Source organism: Perognathus longimembris, chromosome 20, assembly GCF_023159225.1.
Source record: "Perognathus longimembris pacificus isolate PPM17 chromosome 20, ASM2315922v1, whole genome shotgun sequence".
Lineage (NCBI taxonomy): Eukaryota > Metazoa > Chordata > Mammalia > Rodentia > Heteromyidae > Perognathus > Perognathus longimembris.
The window spans coordinates 45,903,512-45,928,314 of record NC_063180.1 but is presented as its reverse complement, the minus strand read 5'-3'; the positions used below and the strand labels follow the sequence as shown (position 1 = coordinate 45,928,314).

Sequence of the window (24,803 nt, the reverse complement as noted above, 5' to 3'; positions counted from 1 at the left end):
CCCCGACGACGCCTCCTCACACACGGAGCAGACACCCCGACGACGCCTCCTCACACACGGCAGACACCCCGACGACACCTCCTCACACGGGGCAGACACCCCGACGACGCCTCCTCACACACGGCAGACACCCCGACACGGCAGACACCCCGACGACGCCTCCTCACACGGAGCAGACACCCCGACGACGCCTCCTCACACGCGGCAGACACCCCGACGACGCCTCCTCACACGCGGCAGACACCCCGACGACGCCTCCTCACACACGGCAGACACCCCGACGATGCCTCCTCACACACGGCAGACACCCCGACACGGCAGACACCCCGACGACGCCTCCTCACACACGGCAGACACCCCGACGACGCCTCCTCACACACGGAGCAGACACCCCGACACGGCAGACACCCCGACGACGCCTCCTCACACACGGCAGACACCCCGACACGGCAGACACCCCGACGACGCCTCCTCACACACGGCAGACACCCCGACGACGCCTCCTCACACGCGGCAGACACCCCGACGACGCCTCCTCACACACGGAGCAGACACCCCGACGACGCCTCCTCACACACGGCAGACACCCCGACGCCTCCTCACACACGGCAGACACCCCGACGACACCTCCTCACACGGGGCAGACACCCCGACGACGCCTCCTCACACACGGCAGACACCCCGACGACGCCTCCTCACACACGGCAGACACCCCGACGACGCCTCCTCACACACGGCAGACACCCCGACACGGCAGACACCCCGACGACGCCTCCTCACACGGAGCAGACACCCCGACGACGCCTCCTCACACGCGGCAGACACCCCGACGACGCCTCCTCACACACGGCAGACACCCCGACGACGCCTCCTCACACACGGAGCAGACACCCCGACGACGCCTCCTCACACACGGCAGACACCCCGACGACGCCTCCTCACACACGGCAGACACCCCGACGACGCCTCCTCACACACGGAGCAGACACCCCGACGACGCCTCCTCACACACGGAGCAGACACCCCGACGACGCCTCCTCACACGGAGCAGACACCCCGACGACGCCTCCTCACACACGGCAGACACCCCGACGACGCCTCCTCACACACGGCAGACACCCCGACGACGCCTCCTCACACGGAGCAGACACCCCGACGACGCCTCCTCACACACGGAGCAGACACCCCGACGACGCCTCCTCACACACGGCAGACACCCCGACGACGCCTCCTCACACACGGCAGACACCCCGACGACGCCTCCTCACACACGGAGCAGACACCCCGACGACGCCTCCTCACACACGGAGCAGACACCCCGACACGGCAGACACCCTGACGACGCCTCCTCACACACGGAGCAGACACCCCGACGACGCCTCCTCACACACGGCAGACACCCCGACGACGCCTCCTCACACACGGAGCAGACACCCCGACAACGCCTCCTCACACGGAGCAGACACCCCGACGACGCCTCCTCACACACGGCAGACACCCCGACGACGCCTCCTCACACACGGCAGACACCCCGACGACGCCTCCTCACACACGGCAGACACCCCGACGACGCCTCCTCACACACGGAGCAGACACCCCGACGACGCCTCCTCACACACGGAGCAGACACCCCGACGACGCCTCCTCACACGCGGCAGACACCCCCACGACGCCTCCTCACACACGGCAGACACCCCGACGACGCCTCCTCACACGGAGCAGACACCCCGACGACGCCTCCTCACACACGGCAGACACCCCGACGACGCCTCCTCACACATGGCGGACACCCCGACACGGCAGACACCCCGACGACGCCTCCTCAGACACGGCAGACACCCCGACACGGCAGACACCCCGACGACGCCTCCTCACACGGAGCAGACACCCCGACACGGCAGACACCCCGACGACGCCTCCTCACACACGGCAGACACCCCGACGACGCCTCCTCACACACGGAGCAGACACCCCGACGACACCTCCTCACACACGGAGCAGACACCCCGACACGGCAGACACCCCGACGACGCCTCCTCACACACGGAGCAGACACCCCGACGACGCCTCCTCACACACTGCAGACACCCCGACGACGCCTCCTCACACACGGCAGACACCCCGACGACGCCTCCTCACACGGAGCAGACACCCCGACACGGCAGACACCCCGACGACACCTCCTCACACACGGCAGACACCCCGACGACGCCACCTCACACACGGAGCAGACACCCCGACGACGCCTCCTCACACACGGCAGACACCCCGACGACGCCTCCTCACACACGGCAGACACCCCGACGACGCCTCCTCACACACGGAGCAGACACCCCGACGACGCCTCCTCACACACGGAGCAGACACCCCGACGACGCCTCCTCACACACGGAGCAGACACCCCGACGACGCCTCCTCACACACGGCAGACACCCCGACGACACCTCCTCACACGGGGCAGACACCCCGACGACGCCTCCTCACACACGGCAGACACCCCGACGACGCCTCCTCACACACGGCAGACACCCCGACGACGCCTCCTCACACACGGCAGACACCCCGACACGGCAGACACCCCGACGACACCTCCTCACACGGGGCAGACACCCCGACGACGCCTCCTCACACACGGCAGACACCCCGACACGGCAGACACCCCGACGACGCCTCCTCACACGGAGCAGACACCCCGACGACGCCTCCTCACACGCGGCAGACACCCCGACGACGCCTCCTCACACGGAGCAGACACCCCGACGACGCCTCCTCACACACGGAGCAGACACCCCGACGACGCCTCCTCACACGGAGCAGACACCCCGACGACGCCTCCTCACACACGGAGCAGACACCCCGACGACGCCTCCTCACACACGGAGCAGACACCCCGACGACGCCTCCTCACACACGGAGCAGACACCCCGACGACGCCTCCTCACACGGAGCAGACACCCCGACGACGCCTCCTCACACACGGAGCAGACACCTCGACGACGCCTCCTCACACACGGCAGACACCCCGACGACGCCTCCTCACACACGGAGCAGACACCCCGACGACGCCTCCTCACACACGGCAGACACCCCGACGACACCTCCTCACACACTGCAGACACCCCGACACGGCAGACACCCCGACGACGCCTCCTCACACGGAGCAGACACCCCGACGACGCCTCCTCACACACGGCAGACACCCCGACGACGCCTCCTCACACACGGAGCAGACACCCCGACGACGCCTCCTCACACACGGAGCAGACACCCCGACGACGCCTCCTCACACACGGCAGACACCCCGACGACGCCTCCTCACACGGGGCAGACACCCCGACGACACCTCCTCACACGGAGCAGACACCCCGACGACGCCTCCTCACACACGGCAGACACCCCGACGACGCCTCCTCACACACGGAGCAGACACCTCGACGACGCCTCCTCACACACGGCAGACACCCCGACGACACCTCCTCACACACGGCAGACACCCCGACGACGCCTCCTCACACACGGCAGACACCCCGACGACGCCTCCTCACACACGGCAGACACCCCGACGACGCCTCCTCACACACGGCAGACACCCCGACGACGCCTCCTCACACGGAGCAGACACCCCGACGACGCCTCCTCACACACGGAGCAGACACCCCGACGACGCCTCCTCACACACGGAGCAGACACCTCGACGACGCCTCCTCACACACGGCAGACACCCCGACGACGCCTCCTCACACACGGCAGACACCCCGACGACGCCTCCTCACACGGAGCAGACACCCCGACGACGCCTCCTCACACACGGAGCAGACACCTCGACGACGCCTCCTCACACACGGCAGACACCCCGACGACGCCTCCTCACACATGGCGGACACCCCGACGACGCCTCCTCACACACGGAGCAGACACCCCGACGACGCCTCCTCACACACGGCAGACACCCCGACAACGCCTCCTCACACACGGCAGACACCCCGACGACGCCTCCTCACACACGGCAGACACCCCGACGACACCTCCTCACACGGGGCAGACACCCCGACGACACCTCCTCACACGGAGCAGACACCCCGACGACGCCTCCTCACACACGGCAGACACCCCGACGACGCCTCCTCACACGGAGCAGACACCCCGACGACGCCTCCTCACACACGGAGCAGACACCTCGACGACGCCTCCTCACACACGGCAGACACCCCGACGACACCTCCTCACACACGGCAGACACCCCGACGACGCCTCCTCACACACGGCAGACACCCCGACGACGCCTCCTCACACACGGCAGACACCCCGACGACGCCTCCTCACACACGGCAGACACCCCGACACGGCAGACACCCCGACGACGCCTCCTCACACGGAGCAGACACCCCGACGACGCCTCCTCACACACGGCAGACACCCCGACACGGCAGACACCCCGACGACACCTCCTCACACGGGGCAGACACCCCGACGACGCCTCCTCACACACGGCAGACACCCCGACGACGCCTCCTCACACGGGGCAGACACCCCGACGACGCCTCCTCACACACGGAGCAGACACCCCGACGACGCCTCCTCACACACGGCAGACACCCCGACACGGCAGACACCCCGACACGGCAGACACCCCGACGACGCCTCCTCACACACGGCAGACACCCCGACGACGCCTCCTCACACACGGCAGACACCCCGACGACGCCTCCTCACACACGGCAGACACCCCGACACGGCAGACACCCCGACGACACCTCCTCACACGGGGCAGACACCCCGACGACGCCTCCTCACACGGAGCAGACACCCCGACGACGCCTCCTCACACGGAGCAGACACCCCGACGACGCCTCCTCACACGCGGCAGACACCCCGACGACGCCTCCTCACACACGGCAGACACCCCGACACGGCAGACACCCCGACGACGCCTCCTCACACACGGCAGACACCCCGACACGGCAGACACCCCGACGACGCCTCCTCACACACGGCAGACACCCCGACGACGCCTCCTCACACACGGAGCAGACACCCCGACGACGCCTCCTCACACACGGCAGACACCCCGACGACGCCTCCTCACACGGAGCAGACACCCCGACGACGCCTCCTCACACGGAGCAGACACCCCGACGACGCCTCCTCACACACGGCAGACACCCCGACGACACCTCCTCACACGGAGCAGACACCCCGACGACGCCTCCTCACACGGAGCAGACACCCCGACGACGCCTCCTCACACACGGCAGACACCCCGACACGGCAGACACCCCGACGACGCCTCCTCACACACGGCAGACACCCCGACGACGCCTCCTCACACGGAGCAGACACCCCGACGACGCCTCCTCACACACGGCAGACACCCCGACGACGCCTCCTCACACATGGCAGACACCCCGACACGGCAGACACCCCGACGACGCCTCCTCACACACGGCAGACACCCCGACGACGCCTCCTCACACACGGAGCAGACACCCCGACGACGCCTCCTCACACGGAGCAGACACCCCGACGACACCTCCTCACACGGAGCAGACACCCCGACGACGCCTCCTCACACACGGCAGACACCCCGACACGGCAGACACCCCGACGACGCCTCCTCACACACGGAGCAGACACCCCGACGACGCCTCCTCACACGGAGCAGACACCCCGACGACGCCTCCTCACACGGGGCAGACACCCCGACGACGCCTCCTCACACACGGAGCAGACACCCCGACGACGCCTCCTCACACGGAGCAGACACCCCGACGACGCCTCCTCACACGGAGCAGACACCCCGACGACGCCTCCTCACACACGGCAGACACCCCGACACGGCAGACACCCCGACGACGCCTCCTCACACATGGCAGACACCCCGACACGGCAGACACCCCGACGACGCCTCCTCACACACGGCAGACACCCCGACGACGCCTCCTCACACACGGAGCAGACACCCCGACGACGCCTCCTCACACGGAGCAGACACCCCGACGACGCCTCCTCACACACGGCAGACACCCCGACACGGCAGACACCCCGACGACGCCTCCTCACACACGGAGCAGACACCCCGACGACGCCTCCTCACACACGGAGCAGACACCCCGACGACGCCTCCTCACACACGGCAGACACCCCGACGACACCTCCTCACACGGAGCAGACACCCCGACGACGCCTCCTCACACGGAGCAGACACCCCGACGACGCCTCCTCACACACGGCAGACACCCCGACGACGCCTCCTCACACGGAGCAGACACCCGACGACGCCTCCTCACACACGGAGCAGACACCCCGACGACGCCTCCTCACACACGGCAGACACCCCGACACGGCAGACACCCCGACGACGCCTCCTCACACACGGCAGACACCCCGACGACGCCTCCTCACACACGGCAGACACCCCGACACGGCAGACACCCCGACGACGCCTCCTCACACACGGCAGACACCCCGACGACGCCTCCTCACACACGGCAGACACCCCGACGACGCCTCCTCACACACGGCAGACACCCCGACGACGCCTCCTCACACACGGAGCAGACACCCCGACGACGCCTCCTCACACGGAGCAGACACCCCGACGACGCCTCCTCACACACGGCAGACACCCCGACACGGCAGACACCCCGACGACGCCTCCTCACACATGGCAGACACCCCGACACGGCAGACACCCCGACGACGCCTCCTCACACACGGCAGACACCCCGACGACGCCTCCTCACACACGGCAGACACCCCGACGACGCCTCCTCACACGGAGCAGACACCCCGACACGGCAGACACCCCGACGACGCCTCCTCACACACGGCAGACACCCCGACACGGCAGACACCCCGACGACGCCTCCTCACACACGGCAGACACCCCGACGACGCCTCCTCACACACGGCAGACACCCCGACGACGCCTCCTCACACACGGCAGACACCCCGACGACGCCACCTCACACACGGAGCAGACACCCCGACGACGCCTCCTCACACACGGAGCAGACACCCCGACGACGCCTCCTCACACACGGCAGACACCCCGACGACGCCTCCTCACACACGGCAGACACCCCGACGACGCCTCCTCACACGGAGCAGACACCCCGACGACGCCTCCTCACACACGGCAGACACCCCGACGACGCCTCCTCACACACGGCAGACACCCCGACACGGCAGACACCCCGACGACGCCTCCTCACACACGGCAGACACCCCGACGACGCCTCCTCACACACGGCAGACACCCCGACGACGCCTCCTCACACACGGAGCAGACACCCCGACGACGCCTCCTCACACACGGAGCAGACACCCCGACGACGCCTCCTCACACACTGCAGACACCCGACACGGCAGACACTCCGACGACGCCTCCTCACACACGGCAGACACCCCGACACGGCAGACACCCCGACGACGCCTCCTCACACACGGAGCAGACACCCCGACGACGCCTCCTCACACACGGCAGACACCCCGACGCCTCCTCACACACGGCAGACACCCCGACGACGCCTCCTCACACGGAGCAGACACCCCGACGATGCCTCCTCACACATGGCAGACACCCCACATTCAGCAGGCGGAGGCCCAGCGCTCTCTGCTGGGTCAGGAGGCGAATCCTCCTTCGCACCCGACGGAGCCGACCGAGGGCCGGACCTGGAAATCTGCACTCTCGCCCTTGAGCACCAGCCCCCCTTCAGAGGGCAGAAAGGGAACATTCTAGAGGAGGCCGGCCGGCGTGGAATGCTCTGGCTGACTGCCCTGGGCTGAGCCCCTGCGCCCCAGGGGCGGGTCCAGGAGCGTGTACCTCCCGTCCAGGCGGCTCCCGCGGGAGGCTTGTGGCCTGTGCAGACCGGCCGTGCCAGCCACCTTCTTTTTAGACAGGTCTTGTGAAGGGGTGCAGATCAGCCCCGCACTCAGGAGGCCGTGCCACTGGGCCTGGCTCCTTCCCAACCCATCTCTACGTGATTCAGCTTACTTACGTCCAGGCCCCCCACACAAAATAGATCTGTTGTGCTGGTCCTGGGGCCTGAGCTCGGGGCCTCCTCCTCTCCAGGCGCTGGTGCTCTACCACCTGAGCCACAGCTCTACTCCTGGCTTTTTGCTGGTAATCAGGAGATCACAGTCACTGGGATTTGTCAGCCTGGGATGACGGCAAACCACGATCCTCAGACCTCAGCCCCTCGAGGGGCGGGGATTACAAGTGTGAGCCACCAGCGCGGGCACAAAGCAGTTAAATGAACAACCGCAGCGTGACGCCCGCATCGTGGATGTGAGCTTCGTGAGCGCGGGGAGGGCCCGGGTGAGCTGCGGGACTCGGTCTCTTCACCGGCCCGTGCGGGGGCCCAGCGGGCAGATCTCCAAAGGCCCGTGACTGCGGGATGACGGTGCTGGCAGGGAAACGCCTCAGCGCTTCCACGGCTCACAGGGCCACGCACCCTCAAGGATGGGCACGGGACGAGCTCCGCGAGGCCACCGGTGCCCATGGGGCCTGGCCCCACCGGGCCTGCTGGGTGGGGGGCTAGCCGGTGGCAACACATTTGGACAGCCGGACCCCTTCTCTGCAAGCCATCTCTCCTGACAGGAGGGCTGCGAAGGGAGAGGAAAACTGAGCTCGCTGCCTAGAAACCGTTCCTGTAATCCAAGATCAACATCCCTGATAACGCGGGCCTGCCCATCTCCTGGACACCCAGCCTGGCTCATCAGGGAGCCTCAAGAAAGACCCTGCTCGGGCTGGGGATATGGCCTAGTGGCTAGAGTGCCTGCCTCATATTCATGAGGCCCTGGGTTCAATTCCTCAGCACCACATATATAGAAAAAGCCAGAAGCGGCGCTGTGGCTCAAGTGGCAGAGTGCTAGCCTTGAGCAAAACGAAGCCAGGGACAGTGCTCAGGCCCTGAGTCCAAGGCCCAGGACTGGCCAAAAAAAAAGAAAGACCCTGCTGCAGGGAGGGGTGGGGGGAGCTGGGCCAGGAAAAGGATCCCGACACGAGCCGCTCTCTCCAGAGGCCTCCAGCTCTCCTGCCCCACCGGTCGCTGCAAAAACTAAGGAAAATGGCAGTCTCAAAACTCATTAAGAGATACTGATCAAGTGCTTATGAATTATCTTTTTTAAGATACTGATGAAGCCAGGCACCGGTGGCTCACACCTGTCATCCTAGGTACTCCCTAGGCTGAGATCTAAGGATCATAGTTCAAAGCCAGCCTGGGAAGGAAAGTGTATGAGACTCCGATCTCCAATAAAAACACGCGTGCACCCACGTGCACCCACGCACACACACACACACACACACAACACACAGAACCAAGTGGTAGAGCACTAACCTTGAGTGAAAATGCCTAGGGACAGTGCCTAGGCCCTAAGTTCAAACCCCAGGAAGGACCAGCACCAAAAAAAAAAGAAAGGGGGGATGCGGAGGAAAGGAAGGGAAAGAAAAGAAAAGAAAAGAGGCTGACGGTCATCTCACTGGGAACGTTACCTTGCTGACCCAAGAGGAAGTGAAGTTTCCCCATTACAGGAAAACCTACCGGTGTCCCTGCCCCATTGTCTCCGGGGAGCTCTTCTGGATACAAAGCAGTCACGTGAAGTCTCTCCAATTCAGCAATGCTCACCAAAATTATTATGGAAGCCCTGGGTCCCAGGCTCAGCCATACCCGAGTAGAGCTGCACGGGAAGGGTGTCCCTCTCCCCGTCCCCCCTTCCCCCTCGCCTACCTCCAAGAACCAGAACACGCTGCACCCGGGTCACGGTCGCCCCGACGCAGAAGACTACAAGCACACACGTTAGCTCCAAAGGCTTTGCTACGGCGCTCGCGCGTCATTCTTTGATGAGATGGGAAGCTAAGGCTTTTTTTGTTTTTTTTTTTTGACATTTTAACGCTATTGTTTTTGTTTTGCCAGTCCTGGGGTTTGAACGCAGGGCCTGGGCGCTGTCCCTGAGCTTCTTTTGCTCAAGGCTTGCGCTCTACCACTAGAGCCACAGCGCCACGTCCAGCTATTTGTGTGTGTGTGTGTGTGTGAGCGCACACACACAGGCACACATGCACCGTTCCCAGGGCTTGAACTTGGGACCTGGGTGCTGTCCCTGAGGGTTTTTTTTGCTAAAAGCTAGTGCTCTACCATTTGAGCCACAGCTCCTTCTCGGTGTTTAATTAGAGATCAGAATCTCGAGGACTTTCCTCCCCAGGTTGGCTTCCAACTGTGACCCTCAGATCTCAGCCCCCACAGTAGCTAGGACAACAGGCGTGAGCCACCGGCACCTGGCATAACACTTTTTTTTTGGTCCAGTCCTGGGGATTGAACACAGGACTTAGGTGCTGTCTCTGTGCTCTTTCTGCTCAAAGCTTGCGCTCTACCACTTTGAGCAACAGCTCCACTTCGTTTTCTGGTGCTTAATAGGAGATAAGAGTCTCCTAGACTTCCTTACTTCGGCTGGCTTTGAACAGCTACCCCTCCCACCCCACCCCCCCGCCACACACACACTGTATGGTTGTTTAACACAAGGGCAGGCAGGGTACAGCAGTGACAGAGGCACGGGCCTACAAGAGTGAAATACTTATTACACGGCCCTTTCTTTATTCTTTTTGTTTAGTTCTGAGACCAGAACTTTAACTTGGTTCCTGCCACTTTCACTCATTAGCTGGCCCTCTACCAACCAAGCCACACCTCCAACCCATTACAGAGCAATGGGGCTGTGGCAATGTCCCTAAAGCCCAGACTGTGTGCGTGAAACACCAGATACCTAGAAGCCCAGGACGGGCGGCTGGCTCTCTGCTGGGGGATGGACCAGCCACAACCCCCGTTGAGGTTCCCATGCTTTTCTATTCAGTGGGCTTTCACTAGTGGCGCCACCTCTACGGGGTGTCAGGATGCGTGACGTCTGCCCATGAGGGCTTCTGGCCCATCATTTCTTTTTTTTTTTTTTTTTTGCCAGTCCTGGGGCTTGGACCCAGGGCCTGAGCACTGTTCCTGGCTTTTTTTTTTTCCCAGTCCTGGGCCTTGAACTCAGGGCCTGAGCACTGTCCCTGGCTTCTTCTTGCTCAAGGCTAGCACTCTGCCACTTGAGCCACAGCGCCGCTTCTGGCCGTTTTCTATATATGTGGTGCTGGGGAATCGAACCCAGGGCCTCATGTATACGAGGCAAGCACTCTTGCCACCAGGCCATATCCCCAGCCCCCTGGCCCATCATTTCTACTGTGTCAGTGCTCACCCCAAAATCAAGGCTTCCTGGGTGATGACTTTCATTTATTCATGTTTTTTGTCAGTCCTAAGGCTTGAACGCAAGGCCTGGGTGCTGTTGTCCCTGAGCTCTTTCGCTCAAGGCTGGCATCCTACTCTTTGAGCCACAGTGCCACTTCCAGTTGTCTGGTGGTTCACTGGAGATGAGAGTCTCATGGACTTTCCTGCCTGGGCTGGCTTTGAACCGCGATCCTCAGCTCTCGGGCTTGAGCCACGGGCTCCCAGCTGGAAAGTCCTTTGCCTTTGGGGAGCTCACGGAGAAGCCATGACAAAGCCAGGAAAGGTGAAGTGCTCACAGCCTAAAGGGGCAAACCGTGCTTCAAACCCCAGCGTGGGTCTGGAAGCGGGTCCGCAAGATCTAGAGTGGGTCTGGATGCCCGGCACAGAAGCGTGTAACCCAACAATTTGGCAAGGAAGGTTGGTTAACCACATCTATTCTAGACTGAACACACAAAGATTACTCAAGCCAACAAATGTTTGTTGTTAAACTGAAAGCAGTTTCCACACCAGAGAACCGCGCCTGCTTCCCACAAAAGTGGGTTAAGAACAGGGACGCAGAGCTGGTCAGCCGCATGTGACTCTGAGGCATAGGTCCGTGTGAAGTTCAGATGCTTACGAGAAAAGGAGCCGGCCGGCGCGCCGGCGATGGCGCACACCTGTGATCCTGGCCACTCGGGAGGCGAGTGAGCTCTGAGGATCAAGGTTTGAAGCCAGCGGGGGAGGGGGGCGGGACTCCATGAGGCTCTTATCTCCAGTGAACACAGCAAAACCATCATCATCATCATCATCACCTGGAAGGGGAGCTTTGCCTCAAGTGGTAGCGCATCAGCTTTGAGTGAAAAAGCCAAGGGACAGTGCCCAGGCCCTGAGTTCAAATCCCAGCACACATACAAATAAAAAAGTGAATGAAAGAAACAAAGGAGGGGAGGCAGAGGGAAGGGGACTCGATGTGCTGCCATTCGACGGCGCTCCCTGTGCTCCAGAGCCGGCAGAGGTGGGAAAGGGCGGGCGGGTGGGTCCAGGCTTTCCCCCGCCACCCGTGGGGCTGGCCCACTGCACTGCCTCCTGGCCTCCAGCACGGTACTTCTCAGTGAAAAGCCTCTCGCACCGCGGCACACGTACACGCACCAGCCACCAACTACTAAGTGGTACTGGCCGCTGGGGACAAAACCGGGCAGGAAGGAAAATGCTCCAGGTACTGACGGCAGGCAGGTGCAGAAACAGTAAAAGGAAAAGGAAAACAAAAGGCTCTGCCCCTTACCCTATCCAAAACAAGTGACGCCCAAGTCACAAGGGGGGGACGTGCCGGGACAGATCCCACAATTACACACCACAGCGACGCTCCTCCTCGTCTCTGCAGCTTCACTCCGTCGCCCCGGCTCCCCTTCCCTCATCTGGAACACGCGGCGCCAGCCCAGATCACGGAGTGCACCAAGAAATTCCACAGGCAGCTTTCGTCAGGACTCAAGCAATGAAGCATTTTGGAAAAGCCCCACAAAGCCACAGCTTCTCCAAAGAAGGCAGGAAGACGGTGCAAAGTAAGAACTGGCTTGACGATGGGAGTGACTGGCGTGCTCTTCCTAACACATCTGTCAGAGGAATGGAATCTACACGACGATCCAGAGCCAGCCTCGCACCGGACGAAATCCTCACTCACTCACGGGCAATCGGACCTCCCCTGTGGCTGGGCAGGCCCCGCCCCCGCCCCCCCACCTCACCCCACCCCCCCACCCCACCCCACCCAAGCACTGACAACTACAGGAACTAGCTGTGGGGTCAGCTCATGTGAAAAGGAGAATAAACGGTTATTTCACATTTTGACTACGACAAGTTCCTTACTCCTACAGTTCAAAAGGAACGGCTGCGCACAAAACAACTCTGGCAGATTCAAAAACCCCTCCCTCTGGACTGCTGCCTGTTTTCCATCATTTCTACCAAGCTGGCCCTTGGCCTCAGGGATCCCTCCTTCTCAGATTCATGTATTCAATCGACGGGTATGAGTATCCATGGTCAGCTTCCTGTCTCCTCCCCCAAGGCTGGTGCTCTACCGCTTGAACCACACCTGCCTACACTTGCAGCTTTGGGATGGTTCACTGGAGCTAAGAGTCTGGGGTTTTCCTCCCTGGGCTGGCTTTAAACAAGGATCTCGGCCTCCTAAGTCGCTGGGATAATAACAGGGGAGAGCCAGGGGCTCCCTGCTTTCATCCTGTAACTTTGTATCGTGTTTCTGACAGTCATCCACAACAGCGATCACCCAGTCCCTGCTCCTTCCCAATCACACCTGTGGGAATACGAGTATACCCAGGTATACACCAGCCATTTTCCATGCCCATTTCCAGAACCCTCGCAACCACCTGACCAGGAAAGAACATAAAACACTGGGAGACTCCGGCTGCAAGTTCAAGTCCATTCATTCACGTCAGAAGCTACACCCCAGGTAGCAAAGCTTTGCTTCTACTTACATGGACACAACCATTTCTTAGATTTTTTTTTTTAAGTGAAGGAACTGATAGAGGACTCAGGAAGTCGTCTGAAAGAATCTGAAACAGGAAGCTCTGTTTTGGCGTGTTTAGGGTTTTGGTTTTTTTTTTTGTTCTCTTTTAGCAAACAATTTCACCAGAAAGTCAACTAACCCAGGGACAGCCTGCATGTGTGCCCTGGACAGGCCTCTGCCTTGGACCAAAGTTTCACGTGGGCTATTACCGAAGTTCATACAGGCACTGCGTGAGCCCAAGTCGAATGGCAAGCCTGCCTGGATCCCTTTGCTTCTAGAAGCAGGCTGCGTGTGTACACACACCCACTCAGAGGCAAACAGAGCCCGAAAGACACAGGAAGTCAGGTGCCGGTGGCTCACACCTCTCAGCCCAGCTACTCGGGAAAGCCCGCGGGACTCTAACGGCCAACAAACCACCAGAAAACCACAAGTGGAGCCGTGGCTCAAAGCGGCAGAGCGCCAGCCTTGAGCTGAGGAGCTCAGGGACAGCGCCCAGGCCCCGAGTTCAAACCCCACCCCAGGAAGCACACTGTGCTGGAATTGGCTGGGGGAAAAACAAAAAAAGGCTCTTCAGAAGGACCTGGGAGAAGCTCCGGCTGCCGCGGGCTCCAAAGGCCTCAGGAACCGTCCAGCTGGCTCACTCTTCTCACTTGGCCAGTGGCTTTGGGAGAGGCTGGGCCCGGCTGGCGAAATCCCAGCCTGCCCCTCGGAAGGGTTAGCCAGAGAGGAGAGTGAGGGTGGAGACAGAGCAAGCAGAGAGCAGGACCCTGAGAGGAGGCGGCCGGGACCCAGACAGGCCCTAAAGGATGAAGTCCAGCCCTTCACTCAGCACCGCCCCCCTCCCCACCACCGGGACTCCAGCACAGCTCCGGGCCCCCCATCCCCTGCCGGAAGGTTAGGGGGGCCTCCAAGGAGACCACACCTCTCCCCTGACCCCAACAAGGAGCAGAGGCGCAGTATCAGCGCGAGGCCCCGACGGCGGGCTGGGGGCCCCTGAGAGGTGCCGCTCTGGAGGGGAGCATGGTGAGGAGTGCGTCCAGGGGCCCAGGGGCCGTAGCCCCCGCCCTGAGAGTCACCCGCCCTCTCCCTCAAACTCTAAGTGAACACTGACAGAGCACTTTAAATAGGAAGTCATCTCCTCCGGGCGCCCCTAGTGAGGGCCGATCCTAGGTCCCCCCAACTTTCACAAAGGAGGCAGCTAAGAGCACGGCGGGGTCAAAGGACATACTCAAGGTCAACTGTGGGAGCTGCAACCCCCTCACGGTGGGGCTGCTCCAGAGCCTCGCTGAGACGGGATCTGGAGAAGATGCAGGGGGGAGGGCGCGGGGGGAGAGGGGGTGGGAGAGGAGAAGGAGCAGGGGGTGCAGGGGGGCAGGGCGCTGAGGGAGAAGCAGGGGCAGTGGGAGGTGCAGGGGGGGAGGGCGCGGGAGGAGGGGGTGCAGGGGGGAGGGGCGCGGGGGGAGGGGGCGCGGGGGGGGAGGGGGCGCAGGGGGAGACAGGGATCCGAGTCCGAGGCGGGGAGAGGGCGCTGGGGAGCCCCCTCCCCGCGTGCCCCGGCCCCAGCCAGGGGTACCGAGCCGGGGCGGGGCGGGGCGGGCCCAGGGCGGGGCGGGGGGGGGGGGCGGGGGGTGGCCGGGGCGGGCGGGGCGGGGGGGCCCGGGGAGGGCGGGGGGGGGGGGGGCCGGCCCCGGGGCCGCGCGCGCCGCACCTTGAGCTCCGTGACGGCGCCCGCGCTGTGCACCTGGAAGAGCGCGGGCGGCGGGGCGCCGGGCTCGGCCGCGTCGTCGGGGCCCGCGTAGCTGAAGCAGGCGTCGGCGATGTCCAGGCGGCCGAGCGGCAGCGCGTCCTGCGGGCTCTTGAAGTAGTAGAGGCAGCAGCGGCGGGCGTCGAACACGAACCAGCGGCTGCGGTAGCCGCGCAGCGGGCCCTTGCCCGACAGCTTCTGCAGGTACCCGCACAGCCGCGCGGGCTCCCGCCCCGCCGCCCCGGACGCCCCGCCGCCGCCGCCGCCCTCCTCGGCGCGAGCTCCGGCTCCCGGCATCGCCCGCCGCCCGCGCCCCGCTCGCCCCGCCGCCGCCGCCGCCGCCGCCGCCGCCGCCGCCGCCCTCCGCACGGCCGCCGCGCGCGGGGCATGCTGGGGCTCGTAGTCCTCCCTCCGCCCCCGCGCGCGGGCCCCGCCCCCGCCGGCCCCGCCCCGCCCCCGCCGGCCCCGCCCCCCGCGCGCAGGCCCCGCCTCCGTCGGCCCGCCCCCGCACGCAGGCCCCGCCCCCACCCCGCGCGGGGCCGCAGCCCAGCCAGTGTGGGCCGTGCCCGGCGCCCGCCCCCGCGCGTCCCCGCCCGCCGGCATCCCGCGGGGCCCACGGCGCGCGCTCCCCGGGAGGAGGCGGGCGACCGTCCCAACCCGCCGGGCGTCCTCGCCCCTCAGGGGGCTGAGGTCGGCGGCTCGAAGCCCGGCCTGAGCCCTGGACACCGCGGCTGCGCCCGGGCCCGCGGCGCCCTCCCCGCCCCGCGGCGCTCCCAGGGGCTCAGCCCCCTCCCCACGGCCTTAGCCCCCCGCCCCACGGGCTCAGCCCCCCCCCACGGGCTCAGCCCCCCCCCCACGGGCTCAGCCCCCTCCCCACGGCCTTAGCCCCCGCCCCACGGGCTCAGCCCCCCCCCCCACGGGCTCAGCCCCCTCCCCACGGCCTTAGCCCCCGCCCCACGGGCTCAGCCCCCCCACGGGCTCAGCCCCCCCCCACGGGCTCAGCCCCCTCCCCTCGGCCTTAGCCCCCCTCCCCTCGGCCTTAGCCCCCGCCCCACGGGCTCAGCCCCCCCCCACGGGCTCAGCCCCCCCCCACGGGCTCAGCCCCCCCCCACGGGCTCAGCCCCCCCCACGGCCTTAGCCCCCGCCCCACGGGCTCAGCCCCCCCCCCACGGGCTCAGCCCCCTCCCCTCGGCCTTAGCCCCCCCTCCCCTCGGCCTTAGCCCCCTCCCCCCTCTCTGTTTGTGCTTTCGTTATTTTTCAAATAGGGGTCTTTCTTTTCTTTTCTTTTTTTTTTTGCCAGTCCTGGGCCTTGAACTCAGGGCCTGAGCGCCGTCCCTGCTCAAGGCTGGGGCCTTCTCCGTGTGTGTGGTGCTGAGGACTTGAACCCAGGGCTTCATGCAGGCTAGGCGAGCACACTACTGCTAGGCCACCTTCCCAGCCCGGCCTTCATTTTGGCCTGAGACCGTTGGTGAGCTACGGCTCCTGAGTAGCCTGGACGGCAGACGTGGGCCACCACCAGCGCGTCTGCTAAGAGGAGGCTCGCACTAACGCTTCGCCCAGGCTGGCCTTGAACCACGGTGCTCCCCATCTCTGCATCCTGATGGCTGGATGCCGGCCGTGCCTCTGACCGCCCGGGGCATCTCACTTCAGCACTGGGCCGGGTCTGGAATATTCTGGGAAAAACAGGCTCCGCCCAGGACCCTGACTCAGAGTCTGTTTCCATGGCCAGTCTCGCGCCGCGAGCCGGGGCTTCGTTTGCCTACCGACGCGGCGGGCAGCTCTATCCGCCGTCATGGATCTCGTTCCAAGGGGAGGGCTTGGTGACGCTGGCTGAGTCCAGCCCTGCAGAGATGGGGGCCAGGGCTTGGGCAGGCAGGGGCGGGGCAGGGGGGGGCGGCCCCTGGGCCTGGCCCCGGACCCCAGAGCACTGAACTCGGGTCTGCCTTCCCCACCCCCCCTCCAGCTCCCAGCCAGCTCCCCTGGAAGGAGCTTCAAATCCCCCCAGGGCGGCTGGACGCCCTGTGCCCCGCCTGTCCTCCCAGCACCCGGGAGGCTGAGGTCTGAGGATCGCGGTTCAAAGCCCGCCCCAGCAGCAACGTCCGTGAGACTCTCATCTCCAGTGAACCACCAGAAAACCGGATGTGGTGCCGTGGCTCGAGTGATAGAGCACCAGCCTTGAGCAGAGAGGGTCAGGGACGGCACCTAAGCCCTGAGCTCAAGCCCCAGGACTGGCACAAAGAAAGAACACACAACACACACACACACACACACACACACACACACGAGAAGTTGTGTGGGGGTGACAAGCCAAAAGGCAGTCAGCATTCAAGAAAGTAGAAAGGGGAAAAACTTTATAACCTCATAGGAAGAGATGCCAGTGAGGCGGGAAGGCAATTGTATTTCCTTGTTGTTTGAGCTTACAGTGGAACTTGAACTCAGGGCCCGGGAGCTGTTCTTCCACGCTGGCTTTGGGGTGGTTCATTGCGATAAGGGTTGAAGTGCCCAGAATTGGAGACCCCGTGACGACCCCCAGAGTAACGAGACCCGATGCACAGGCAAAGGGACTTTATTGGAAGCAAGCTCGAGCCCGGGCGCAGCGGGTGTGGACAGCGGACCAAGCTCTCCAAGCGGGGGGTTTGGTGTGGACGGCGGGGGATTCGGGTGTGGACGGTGGGGGGGGGATTCGGGTGTGGACGGCAGGGAGGATTCGGGTGTGGACGGCAGGGGGGATTCGGGTGTGGACGGCGGGGGGGGGGGGGGGGGGATTCGGGTGTGGACGGCGGGGGGGGGGGGGGGATTCGGGTGTGGACGGCGGGGGGGGGGGGATTCGGGTGTGGACGGCGGCGGGGGGGGCGGGGGATTCGGGTGTGGACGGCGGGGGGGGGGGGATTCGGGTGTGGACGGCGGGGGGGGGGGGGGGGGGATTCGGGTGTGGACAGTGGCCCGAGCTCTCCGAGCCGGGGATTTTTACAGACACATCCTCAGCAGGGTGGCAGGCGCTCGCGTGCGTTTGGCGTTGTGGGCTGGTGACCGGGGGACGCTCTCCTACGAGATGGGGGAGGACGTCCAGGGGTCTCGCGGTTCCTCATCTCGACTCCCCTCTGTGTGCGCCGGCATCTGGGTTTTCCTGACTACCGGTTACCTTCGGATGAGGGCGACCTGACAGCATTCCGGAACGTTTTATTGCCGTTCTTTCTGGAAGGGTGTCCGTGGTCTTTGTCACCCAGGAATCGTATTGTTTGCTTTTAGGGGAAAGGGGGGGGGCGAGGGGACAGCGAGCAGGGAGCGGGTTTACAGAGCAGAACATGCGGTTAGTGTCCGTTAATGCATTTTGGAGCCACCCATGCCTGCCTTCGTTTTCAGTCAGTGCGTTTTTAACTGTATTTTTTCCTCTGTGTGTCTTTTATTTTGTGGTGCTGGGGATCGAACCAGGAGGTTGTACTTGCTGGACAAGCCCTTGGCCCCTGAGCTACATCCCGACCCTGATTAACACATTTTAAGAGTGCTTCTAGAGCTGGGCGCTGGTGGCCCCCGCCTGTCCTCCCAGCTACGCGGGAGGCTGAGACCTGAGGACCGCGGTTCAAAGCCAGGCAGGAAAGGCCGTGAGACTCTCATCTCCAGTGAACCAGCAAAAAGCCAGAAGTGGCGCTGTGACGGAAGTAGTAAAGTGCTGGCCTTGAATGGAGTAAGCTAAGGGACGGCGCCCAGGCCCTGAGCCAAGTCCCGGAATTCACACACACACACACACACACACACACACAGTCAAGGCAGTTACCTCACCCCAGGTGCGAAGGGGAAGGGGCAGTGTGGAGGGACCCTGGAGGTCAGGGCGGGGCAAGGAGTAAACAATCCTGGCCAGGCACAGCAGTGTCCCCGGGCTGGGCCTCCGGCCATCGGGCCCCTGGGAGGCCGCAGAACAGGTTTCTTAAGGTGTGGTCCTCAGCCTCTCCTCTTTCCAGCCAGCCCTGATCCCAAATGCCATGAGCGACTAACTGGCTTGACACTCGGAAGAATTTGTGTGTGCAGGTGCACAGGTGTGCGTGCGTGCAAGCGTGTGTGTGTGTGTGTACAGGTGCCGATACTGGGGCTTGAACTCAGGGCTTGGGTGCTGTCCCTGAGCTTTTTTCACGCACAGCTCCACCACCTGAGTCACAACTCCACTTCTGGCTTTTTGGCCGTTCCTTGGAGATGAGCGTCTCACAGGTTTTCCTGTCCAGGCTGGCTTTGAACTGTGATCTCAGCCTCCTTGAGTAGCTAGGATGACGATTTGATTTTCGCGTGGCACTTGGGGGAGCTGGGTTCTCTACAGAGAAGGCCACCCGAGGCCCCCTTGGCTGCGAAACACCGGGCCCCGACTGGAGCCTTTCTGAGCTGGATTGCCAGAAAGCCTGCAAAATGGGAGCGTTGTGGGCCCGAGGGGGGTGGCAGCGGCTTGGAGACTGGGGGGCCGAGGCCCCGTGAGCTGTGGCGACGTCCCTAACTGTCCGGTAGAATCACTTCCGAAGCCAGGCGCCGGTGGCCAAGTCTGGAGTCCTGGCCGCTCTGGAGGTTGGGCTCTGAGGGTCCTCATTCAAAGCCAGCCAGGCTCACGGATCCTCGGGACGCGGGTCCAATGAACTGGCCAAAAGCCACGCGTGGAGATGTGGCTTAAGGGGTAGAGCACCCGAAAGAGCCAAGCAAGAGTGTGAAGGCCTGAGTTCGAGCCCCAGGACTGGCACAAAACCACAAAGAAGGAAAGAAATCAAGTCATTTTCCCCCCTCCGCTCCTCAAGTTCATGAAGCAGATCTGTGCCACCAATAGAAAAGTCTCGTGAGGCTGCGGAAGACGCACACAGCACACGCGTGTGACCCAGTTCACTACAAAGCCCCACGGCAGTCCTGGGCTCTGGCCTTGGGCAGCCAGCGAGCCTCTCCCCGAGACTGCCCGGCCCCCCGGGGGTTGAGCGGGGGGGGGGGAGGGGGGGGGGGAGGGGGGGACAGGGGTTGAGCAGAGCCCTTCAGGAAGGCGTCCTGGTCAACCGTCCATTTCCATTCCCGGGTCCCCTAGGAGAAAAGCTATCAGGAGGAGACGGGGACAAGGACGGCAATGCCTGGGATTCGCCAGCAGGGGGCGGCGGTGGAACTGGGCTGTCTCAACGCCAAGCTGTGTGTGCGCGCGCGTGTGTGTGTGTGCGCGTGTGTGCGTGCGTGTGCGCGTGTGTGCGTGTGTGCGCTGGAGCTTGAACTCAGGCCCCGGGCGCTGCCCCTTTGCGTTTCCCCTCAAAGCCGGTGCTCGGCCCCTTGAGCCTCACCTCCCCTGGCAGCTTTTTGCTGAGTGCTTGGAGAGGAAGCGGCTGACGTTCCTGCCCAGGCTTCGAACCACCGGCGCCCCCACTCCCCCGTTTGTCCTCGAGGGGGCAGGGCAGCGGCGATCGATGTCAGGGACAGCAAGTGGGGGGTGGAGGTGCCGCCCGCCCGCCTGGCCCGAGAGCCCGGAGCCCGGTCGCCTCACTCTGGACCTGGGGGGCGGGGCCCAGCGCCGGGCGTCGGTGGGGCTCCCGGGTGTGGCGGAGGGCGTGGCCCCAGGCAGGTATGAAGGGCACCCCAGGGCGGCCGGGGTGGAGGGGGGCCTGGAGCAGCTCCGCCCGGGCCGCGAGCCGGAAGGGGCCGCGGCCGAGCCGTTCCTGGGGGCGCGGACCCCGGCCGCCCAGCCCCCCGGCGCGCTGCCCCCCTGGCTCCGCGGCTTCACCACCCGCAAGTAAGGCTCGGCTCCCGGGGCGCGGCGCGGGTTCGAGTCCCGCTGCCCAGCCCCGGCTCCAGGCCCACACAGGCCCATGGTGGGCTTGCTTTCCCCGGTGCTAGGGCTGGGGTTTGAACCCGGGGCCTCGTGCTCTCGCTTTGCATTTTCATTCAAGGCTGGTGCTCTGCCCCTTGAGCCACACCTCCACGTCCGGCGTGTGTGTGTGTGTGTGCGCGTGCGTGCGTGAGTGTGCCTGTGGTCCAGCCCTGTGCTGAGTGGGGAGGGGGAGGGGAGGGCGGGCCAAGGAGGGCTGTGCCTTGGGGTGGCAGCTGGCGGGGGAGGGCTTGAACTCGGGTCTCCCGCGCTTGCCCGGCTGTTTTGTGCAACGTCGGCGCTCTACCCCTTGAGCCACGCTTCTGGCTTTTTGCCGGTTCGTTGGAGATGAGACCCCGGACTTGCCAGCCCGGGCTGGCTTTGAACCGCCATCCTCCTCCTCAGCCTCCCGGGGAGCCGGGGTGACACGCACGCCCCGCCAGGCAGACTGAGCAGCCCCCGCTACGTCCTGTCCTGTTGGGGTCAGCCGTGCCTTTAAGGGGCCACGGCTGACCTTGGCCTGTCCCTCCCCTTCCTGCTCCTGGGGCGAGCACGTGTATAATGGAGGGGTACCCCAGGGGCCCATCCTTCGGGGGCTGGGCCTCCGCCCCCAAAGAAGGTCCCCTGACATCCCTTGATGGACAGCCCTCTGTGACCAATCTGCAGCCCCTCTCCTGTGCCCGCCTTTGGGGTCTATCTGGGGGGCTCCTCACTTGAATAAACAGAAGCCCTAGAGGTTTTCTCCAGGGGCCCACGCATCCATGTCGTCCTTGGCGGTTTTGGGGTGCCCTGCGACCACACGCCACCGAGGCTACCCGTGGCCATCCTCCCGCGTGAGAGCGATAGAGGACCCCCAGGAAGGGGCGGACAAGCCCAGGACCCCCCCCCCCAAGCAGAGGGGAGGTAGAGAGAGGCCAACACTGTCCTACAGGTGAGGGGACCCCGCGGAGACCCCGAGGTATCCCCCCACACACACACAGCTCCGGCCGCCCGCCCGGGGCCAGGCCGCACAGCCCGGGAGCAAAGGGAAGCGGCTGCTCAGGAGACTGGGCTCTGAGGATCGCGGTTCAAAGCCAGCCTGGGCAGGAACGTCCTCGTGAGACTCCCACCTCCCACGCACCGCTCAAGACCGAGCCCCTCTCAAGGGGGGGGCGCCAGCCAGCCTGGAGCACCAAGAGGCTCGGGGCCGGCACCCAGGCCCCGCGTTCGGGCCCCAGAACCGGCAGAGAAAGAAAAGGGAGGGGGAAAGGAGGGCGTGGGTGTGGTGGGGAGACGGGTGCCGGCGGCGATCGCGGTTCAGAGCCAGCCAGCAGGCAAATCCGACAGACGCTCATCCCACGACCGCTGCCGCCAGGTCGTCATCCGCCGGCTGTGGGGCCGGCGCGTCCCGGTCTCCGGGGTCGGCCACCGCACGCGGGACGCGCCGCCAGCACCAGGAGGCGCAGCTCCAGCCACTCGGGGAGACGCTGGCCGCCGCGTGCCCGGGTAGGCCCCTCCTCCCCGGGGTGCGGGTGGCGGGGCCTGGGGGGGCATCCTCCCCCCCGCACCGGCTGTCCCTGGTCCCCCCCCCCCGGCCTGTCATTCCAGCTATTCGAGCGGCCGAGGTCAGCCCAGGGGCGGACGCGAGTATTGCTGGAGGTGGCGCGGGGCCACGGGGGCTGGAGTGCCAGCCCGGAGCAGAAAGAGGGGCTCAGCGCCCCGAGTTCAAGCCCCAGGACTAGCAAGGAAGGAAGGAAGGAAGGAGGGAGGGAGGGAGAAAGGAAGGAAGGGGATAGAAGGAGAGATGGAAGGAAGGGAGGGAGGGAAGCGGGCAGGGAGGGAAGCAGAGGCCGGGAGCCCGCTGGCGGTGAGGACAGGGCGCCCCCCCCCCCCAGTCCCTGGCTGGCAGCAGGTGTGGTGAGCGCTGGGCCCCTGGCGTCTGATGCCGCCCCCCCCCGCCCGCCCGCCGCATCCCCGCAGCTGGAGGACGGTGATCTGCACGATGCAGTCACCCTGGGCCTCCATCAGCCCGGCGTGGGCCCGGGCTGCCTGTCAGCGGCGGCCCCTGAGGCGGGCCCCGCCCAGGGCCCCCCCCCCCGCCCGCCCGGCCCCCCCCGCCCAGGCCCCCCCCCCCCCCCCCCCCCCCCCGCCCAGGCCCCCCCCCCCCGCCCCGGCCCCCCGCCCGCCCCCCCGCCCAGGCCCCCCCCCCCTCCCAGGCGCCCCCCCCGCCCAGGCCCCCCCCGCCAGGCCCCCCCCGGCCCCCCCCGCCCCCCCCGCCCAGGCCCCCCCGGCCCCCCCCCGCCCCCCCCCGCCCAGGCCCCCCCCCGCCCAGGGCCCCCCCCCCGCCCGGCCCCCCCCCGCCCAGGCCCCCCCCCCGCCCAGGCGCCCCCCCCGCCCAGGCCCCCCCCCGCCCAGGCGCCCCCCCCCAGGCCACCCCCGCCCAGGCGCCCCCCCCCGCCCCCCCCCCGCCCCCGGCCCCCCCCCCCCCCCGCCCAGGCCCCCCCGCCCAGGCCCTCCCCAGCCCCCCCCCGCCCAGGGTCCCCCCCACCCAGGCCCCCCCCCACCCAGGCCCCCCACAAAGCCCCAGGTGTCCCTCCTGCACCCCAAGGGGAGCGGGGACGCCGGTCCTCAGGAGCCGCCCAGGGAGGAGGGCGTGGAGGTGAGGGGCCCGCGGGGGGGGGGGGACGCCGGGCCCACCATCGGGGAGGCCACGCTGGCGGCTGAGGGCCGGGGCGGAGACGCCCGCCTTCCACCCCTGCCCGCGCAGCCCTCGGCCATGGCCGGGTTCGAGTCTGCTGTGGCCACTCTGCTGCTTGCGAGAGCGCGTGCGGCGCTGGGCGCCGGTGCCCCCGCCTGTCACCCCCAGCACCCCGAGGCCGAGAGCCGGACACTGAGGCTCAGAGCCCGCCCAGCCCCCCAAGAGCCTATGAGCCTCTTATCTCGAGTGCGGGGCCCCGTCCACCCGTCCACCCGACAGTGCTGGCGCCGGAGAAAAGGGGGGTGGGGGGGATTCGAGCAATGGGCGTGAGCTTGGGCCGCTCTGCGGAGGGCTGGGGGGGTCCTGAGGGGTGGACTGGGGGGGGTCCTGAGGGGTGGACTGGGGGGGGTCCCGAGGGGTGGGCTGGGGGGCACCGAGGGGCGGGCTGGGGGGGTACTGAGGGATGGGCTGGGGGGAGCCCTGAGGGTGGACTGGGGGGGTCCTGAGGGGTGGACTGGGGGGGGTCCCGAGGGGTGGGCTGGGGGGGCACTGAGGGGCGGGCTGGGGGGGGTGGGCCAGCGCTGAGCCGGGGCCCCGGGGGAGGAGCGGCCTTCGGCCCACGAGCTCAGGGTCCCCCTGGCTCCGCGGTGACTAAGTCGACAGGCCCCCGGGGTGCAGGGGCCGCAGGGACTGGGGGTGTCGCGCGGCCAGGCTTGCGTGGAGCCGATCCCCGCGTGGAGGCCTCCCCGGCGAGGAAGCTCAGCCGACACGGAGGCGGGCCCCGCTGGCTTCTCGTCGCTTGTTTGGGTGGCAGTCCTGGG

The 24,803-nt window shown here is 65.7% G+C and overlaps 2 protein-coding genes across 2 annotated transcripts in view; both read right to left on the bottom strand.

Annotated features, from left to right (window-relative positions):
• The window catches only part of Tbc1d2b (TBC1 domain family member 2B), a 44,371-nt gene extending 28,581 nt beyond the window's left edge, over positions 1–15,790 (bottom strand). Inside the window, 1 exon segment of the mRNA XM_048369087.1 lies at positions 15,458–15,790. Coding sequence (XP_048225044.1) covers positions 15,458–15,790 — 333 coding nt within the window.
• Positions 15,791–18,687: 2,897 nt separating this feature from the next.
• Cib2 (calcium and integrin binding family member 2) overlaps positions 18,688–24,803 on the bottom strand; it is a 21,433-nt gene continuing 15,317 nt past the window's right edge. Inside the window, exon 7 of the mRNA XM_048369287.1 lies at positions 18,688–18,698. The gene's annotated coding sequence lies outside the window, so the exon portion shown is untranslated. The remainder of the gene's footprint in view (positions 18,699–24,803) is intronic.